The 6,880-nt window shown below is 36.1% G+C and overlaps 1 protein-coding gene across 1 annotated transcript; it reads left to right on the top strand.

Moving 5' to 3' along the window:
• The first annotated feature begins 2,478 nt into the window (after nt 1-2,478).
• On the top strand, nt 2,479-6,654 carry LOC110926042 (protein trichome birefringence-like 23). The gene is made up of 3 exons (XM_022169802.2): nt 2,479-2,978; nt 4,157-4,446; nt 5,542-6,654. Exons 1-3 carry the CDS (start codon nt 2,687-2,689, stop codon nt 6,313-6,315), a joined length of 1,356 nt encoding a protein of 451 aa, XP_022025494.1. The 5' UTR covers nt 2,479-2,686; the 3' UTR covers nt 6,316-6,654.
• The last annotated feature ends 226 nt before the right edge of the window (nt 6,655-6,880 follow it).

Here is a 6,880-nt window from a genome sequence, read left to right as displayed (position 1 = left end):
AAGGGAGCGATGTATGCATGAGTCACACGACGCAAGCGTAAGCCGTTGCCAACGTTCACTTTGGTGTTCTGGTTTATGTTAAGATGTCATATAGCACGAGTGTGTGTGATCTCACTTAATTTTACTAATAAACATTTAATTTAAGGTAAAAACTAAAAAGCATCAATAGATGATAAAGCTTAATCAAGTCTTGAAACGCGATTATTGAACAAGTTTTTGTTTAAATCTTTTAGCGTCAGCAATTGTTGTTTTAAAACGCGATACACTTCTATACTGATAGTTTTATTAATGCGCATGACTTTTATATAAAAGCTATTCTAATTTATATGTTGATGTCACATCCAATGTGAACTTTTAAGAAATTATAGACATATGAAATATTTTATTACAATAGCTTTAAAACGGGCGTTAGATTATACACCAAAATACACAGGTTATTAGCTACTGTTTTATTCGAGAAAATAACATCATTAATTTATTTAAGTCTATATAAAATAATAAAAATAATAATTGAATGAATGATAGAAGCTCTGGTGGTTGTCAGGTCACTGACTTGTGAGTGGCGAGTGCCATAATCGACGTTAAATCTAAAACTATTATAATGTTCTGTCGTATTAGCATAAAGTAATATTTCTCGATCGGAAAGGGTTGAATTCATCATGCATAACTACAATAGTGTAAAAACTAGAACCCCTTAAAAATTATGCCCAATTATACCCGTTACTTGCATTGAATCCAAACATAATAATCTATAGGGTTGTTATCAAAAACTCTTAAAAACATTTAGGGTTGGGTGACGTAAAAACCGGGGCCAAAATTATGATCAAAGGAAAAATGAATTAAAAAAAAGGATCTTGGTGTTGGAGCCCGACCTTGAACGGCCTCTACATTATCTTGAGATAGTTTTTTCCACTTTACTACAACATTTTTATGTACGGTAAACGGATACTAAATATATAATTTAATATATATATAAGCTTATAAAAATCTTTCAGGCCCTTTGAAAATTTGGGCCTCGGACAGCAGCACAGGTTGACTGGGCAATAACTGGCCTTGAGAATATTTAAAGTTTGATAAGTGCCCTCTCGTCAAGCCTTTTCCAGGGCTGATATTCTGGTCAGAGAGAGAGAGTGTGTGTTTTTTTAATATTTTTTAGCCAATCACCACCTAACACACCATCCACATTTTTTATTTAATTTCTTTATTTAGTTTATTCAAGTTAAAGCACAACATTCTTGTAAAAACGTAGTTTAGTTAAAACCTCATTGTCTACGTGACAATGATATAACACTTTTACACTTTTTAGTTAACCCACAACACTTAACTCTTACAATCCTATATGCAACCCGGACTAACAAATCCTATCCCATTCTCATCCCCACTCCTTAAGTCATTAATAGGGCTGACATAGCAAGTCAACCCGATCTGTTAAGACACAAACACGATAAGACACGAACACGAAACACATAAACACGATATGAAATCTTATCGTGTCAGATTTTCAAAACACGAACACAAACATGTTAATAAACAGGTTACACGAAACAACTTGTTAAGACACAAAAAAATTATCAACGTATCATACGACCTGTTTAAGACACGAACACGACTTGTTTAAGATACGAACACGACCGAATTGGGGAAGCTGCGAACCGAATTGGGAATAATGGTGTTTGTGAGAGAGATTTAAAACTTAGGATTTGGATTGTTGAAAAAAAACCCGCGTGTGTTTGTGTATAATTCATCCTAGGTCCCACGACTGATCACCTCATGTCCACACCCACATATAATATTTTTAAATTTTTAATTATTAACATGTACTTAACGGGTCTTAACAGGTTAACGAGTTTTAACCTGTTTAGACACGAAACCTGTTAAGGTCTTATCGTGTCGACCTGTTTTAGACACGAAACCTGTTAATGTCAAACACGAAACACAAAACACGAAACATGATAACTTCGTATAGGTTCGTGTCGTGTTATCATAATCGTGTCAGAATTACAACCCTAGTCATTTATTACATCACATCCTAAATTATTCCCTAAGACCATGTGTAGTGGGGCGTTTTCTTTAAAAAAAATTCAAAAAAAACGCCCTATAACGCCCATAGCACCATTACACTAGGCGTTATTTTTTAAAAAAATTTCAAAAAATTGGTTCTGGCGTTATGAGGAAAACGCTGTGGGCACTTTGACTATCCAATGTTTGCAGGTTCCAAGTTTGACTATTGGCAGGTTGCTTTTTCCTTTTTTTTTTTTTTTTTTTAATAATTCAAAGGGGCATTATAGGGCATTATACCCACTACACCACTTTTGCTATAATGCCCTCACTGCTGACTAGGACGCCACATGGCGTAAAACGCCCCATGGTGGCGGCATTATAACCCACTACCACTACACATGGTCTAATGAGGAATCTTTACAACATTACAATAATCACCATTACAAAAACAACAAACCAATTAAAGCCCTAATAATCTTCTACACAACTCACAAACACCCACCCGGCCACCCCCCTTTTCTTTTCTTTTTCATTTTCTCAATAATTCACTCCGATCACCAAAACCCATCTCGTCATTTGTCGGTGTGCGTACCCACTCTCACATTCTGATCCATTTCATTAACTTTCAACCTCTCATTTACAACCAATAACAATCCTATCGATTGAGACTGTAACCTTACAAAAGATGAAGCAAAATTGGTGGAGATCAGCTTCTTATTACAAGCAGAATCACTTCGTTTTCAAGTTGGGTCTTTCGATTTTGCTCCTGGGGTTTGGGTTCAGGCTTCTGTTTTCACAATCTTCCAATGTTATCCCTAATGAAACAGATAATAATAATAATAATAATATTAATATTAATAATAATAATATTAATGATAATATTGATATTGATACCCCTGTTTTGGACAACGATGTGAAGCCGAAACCTTTGGATTTTGTTGAATCCCCAAAAGATATCAGTCAATTTCAACCTGAAGGTACTTTTTTTTAGTTGGGTTTTTTTTTTATATTATGAAATTGTGTTAATTTTGGTTATTGATCTGTATTTACCTGTGTTACAGTTTGATAATTGTGTAAATTGTTGTAATTTGTTGCACATTTGTTATTTTTACTGTAAAAAGAGTTGATTTTTATGCATCTGGTTCAAGATTTGATGCTTGTTTAGTTGGGATTTTTTTTTTTTTGTATATTTTAAAATTGTGTTAATTTTTGGTTATTAATATGTATTTAGTCTATTTACCTGTGTTAATTGTTGTAATTTGTTGCACATTTGTTATTGTTACTGTAAAAAGAGTTGCTTTTTGTGCATCTTGCACAAGATTTGATGCTTGTTGTTGATTATATATATTATATATAATATACAAAAGATATGAATCAATTTCAACCTAAAGGTACCTTTTTAGTTGGGTATTTTTTTATATAGAAAATTACGAAAATAGCCAAAGATCAGGGTTGACTTACGAAAATAGCCACCTCATGCGTCCTTGGAGTGGAGTGGCGCATCACGGATTTAAATGCGCGGGATGTGTCTAGAAACAATGGGATGCGTCTTTGGAGCGAAACCCAATAGAAAAAGGACACGTGGCGGCATACTCCTCCAAGGGGTAAGACAGACTCTTCCAAGGGGTCAGGCAGACTCCTCCAATGAGTCAGGCAGACCCCTCCGAGTGTGAGATCCAAGGCGTCAAGCTTGACCCCTTGGAAGAGTCTGCCTGACCTTTTGGAAGAGTCTACCTGACCCCTTGGAAGAGTCTGCCTGACCCCTTGGAGGAGTCTGCCGCCACGTGTCCTTTTTCTATTGGGTTTCGCTCCAAAGACGCATCCCATTGTTTCCAGACGCATCCCGCGCATTTGAATCCGTGATGCGCCACTCCAAGGACGCATGAGGTGGCTATTTTCGTAATTCAACCCTGGTCTTGGCTATTTTCGTAATTTTCTCTTTTTTATATCATGAAGTTGAATTATTTTCACTTATTGATATGTATTTATCTGTGTTACAGTTTCATAATTGAGTAAATTGTTGTACATTTGTTATTTTTACTGTAAAAAAATTGATTTTTAATATTTTTTATGCATCTGGTTCAAGATTTGATGCTTGTTGTTGGTTATATTATGTACTGAAACTGAATGTATAATTATGCAAATTGTTGTGAAGATAATGAGTCAGGAAAGTGTGATATCACTGATGGTGAATGGATACCGAGTTCGAGCAGTCCGGCTTACACAAATAGTACTTGTAGATGGATTGAAAGTCATCAAGACTGTATGGGAAACGGGAGGCCTGACGCCGGGTATATGTACTGGAAATGGAGTCCGAAAGGTTGTGAATTACCTCGTTTTGATGCGAAAAAGTTTCTTGAAACGATGAGGGATAAATCATGGGCATTTGTTGGTGATTCGATAACTAGAAATCATCTTCAATCGTTCCTTTGTCTTTTATCTCAGGTAATGTTGCCCGCTTTTATGTTTTTCTGTGGTACGTTTAGGGCTGCAAATGAATCGAACGGAAACGAACAAGACCTTGTTCGTGTCCGTTTGTTAAGGAAATATATGTGTTCATGAACTGTTAATGAATTCTTACCGAACGAGATTTTATGTTTGTGTTTGTTTCTTAAGCAAATTAATATGTTCGTGTTCGTTTGTCGATTTTTGGCAATGACGCAAACGAACGTTCATGAACACAAACTAATGTTAATGAACAGAAACGGAAACAAACGAAAACAAACAAGTGTTCATGAATAGAATATACAGAATATATAAGACACTGATACTTATTAAATATTTTATTTGTCGGAATTTTGAAGTATTTAAATAAAAGAGTAAACTGCCATTTTGGTCTCTGAGGTTTGGTCACTTTTGCCACTTTAGTCCAAAACTCAAACCTTTTGCATCTGGGTCCCTGTGGTTTCAGTTTTATTGCCATTTTGGTCCAAAAATGAAATCAAGTCATACTTGTCTTATAAAATCCTGCAATTTTGTCATTTTCCTCAGGGGCAAATCAGGTCATATTTGTCTTATAAAATATGGTATTTATTTATAAAAAAGAAATGATCATTTTGCCCTTGCAGAAAACGACAAAATAACAGGATTTTATAAGACAAATATGAGCTGATTTCATTTTTGGACCAAAATGGCAATAAAACTGAAACCACAGGGACCCAGATGCAAAAAGTTTGAGTTTTGGACTAAAGTGGCAAAATTGACCAAACCACAGGGACCAAAATGGCAGTTTACTCTAAATAAAATATAAAACTAAAAACACTAATGAACTATAGAACACAAATGAACGTAAACAAACACGTTACCGAACGTTCATAAACATAAATGAACGAACGCGGCCTCTGTTCATGTTCGTTCATTTGACTAAACGAAAGAAATTTCTTGTCAGTGTTCGTTCATTTATTAGACGAACGAACACAATCGAACTTCCCCCCGAACGGTTCACGAACAGTTTTCGAACTTCTCGCTGAACGGTTCACGAACAGTCTTTGAATGATAAATTTCAAAACTTTTAAGTTATTTTTCTTTTGTCTTCTTTAGGTAGAAGATGCGGTTGAACTTTACCATGATAAAGATTACAAGGACCGAAAATGGCATTTTCCGTCCTACAATCTTACAGTTTCGGTTATATGGTCACCTTTTCTCGCAAAAGCCGACATTTTCGAAGACATAGACGGCGTTTCATCTTCCGAGATTCAACTCCACATCGATATTCTCGACAAAACTTGGACCGAACTATTCGACACATGGGATTACGTCCTGTTTTCCTCTGGTAAATGGTTCATCAAATCAGCAATCTACTACGAAAACAATTCCGTTTTAGGATGTCACGGCTGCACCGGAAAGAACTACACCGATCTCGGTTTCAATTTCGCATACCGAAAAATCTTAAAGAATCTTTTCGACTTCATTTTAAAGTCCAACCGTAAAAGCATGGTCATCTACCGAACGTCAACCCCAGATCACTTCGAAAACGGAACATGGTCAACCGGCGGGAGTTGCGACAGAACGGTTCCCGCTAAAGAAGGCGACTTCGAGATGAGTGAGTTGAACAGACTTCTTAGAGAGATTGAGTTACCGGAAGTTTCAAAAGCCGAAGAGCGAGCTTCCGAAAAGGGGATGAAGTTGAAGCTTCTCGACGTGATGCCTCTCTCGTTGGTGAGACCAGACGGTCATCCGGGCCCGTATAGACATTTTTACCCTTTTGCGGAAGATAAGAACGCGAAAGTTCAGTATGATTGTTTGCATTGGTGTTTGCCTGGACCGATTGACAGCTGGAATGATATGCTGATGAACTTAGTGGTAAACGGTTGAGGCGATGGCTTGTGAATAGTGTTTTAAGAACTTCATTGGTATATATATATATGTCTCCTGAAAGCGTATGTATGTTGTTTCGACCATTGTTTAGGGTCTAGACGACGGACTAGACGTTTGTTTTCCGGGATGTGATATTGTGATGTTGTGAACTTTTTGTTGCTGGTTTTTGGTAGGGAAAGATCTAAGATCAGTTGGATCAAGTATTTGTAAGTTTTGTTTGTTTATTATGCTTTCGGCATCGGTTCGCTCAGGAGGAACAGTCTTGTTTATTATGTTTTCAGTTTTTCTTCTTTATGAGATGCAACAAGTGTTTTAACAGACACTTTTAGAGTGAAATTTTTTATATTTTTTTCTGGTGTATAAACAGAAATTTTTTATGTTTTTTCTGGCATATAAACAGAAATTTTATATGTTTTTTCTGGCATATAAACTTCATTTATGTCAGGAGTCAGGGCTAGAGGTGTACAAAAAAACTGGTTTTAGAACCGAAACCGGAAAAAAAACCGAAACCGGTTTTTTTTTAACCGGTTTTTTTATAACCGGTTTTTTTAACCGTCGGTTT

Source organism: Helianthus annuus, chromosome 17, assembly GCF_002127325.2.
Source record: "Helianthus annuus cultivar XRQ/B chromosome 17, HanXRQr2.0-SUNRISE, whole genome shotgun sequence".
Classification (NCBI taxonomy): Eukaryota; Viridiplantae; Streptophyta; class Magnoliopsida; order Asterales; family Asteraceae; genus Helianthus; species Helianthus annuus.
This window is presented reverse-complemented; position numbering and strand designations above follow the sequence as displayed.

What these genes read in the sequence shown, in the direction of transcription:
- LOC110926042 (XM_022169802.2), top strand. Translation starts at nt 2,687, where the DNA reads ATGAAGCAAAATTGGTGGAGATCAGCTTCTTATTACAAGCAGAATCAC. An exon ending in CAGTCAATTTCAACCTGAAG is followed by an intron (nt 2,979 to 4,156) that starts GTACTTTTTTTT and finishes ATTGTTGTGAAG; the next exon opens with ATAATGAGTCAGGAAAGTGT. An exon ending in TCCTTTGTCTTTTATCTCAG is followed by an intron (nt 4,447 to 5,541) that starts GTAATGTTGCCC and finishes TGTCTTCTTTAG; the next exon opens with GTAGAAGATGCGGTTGAACT.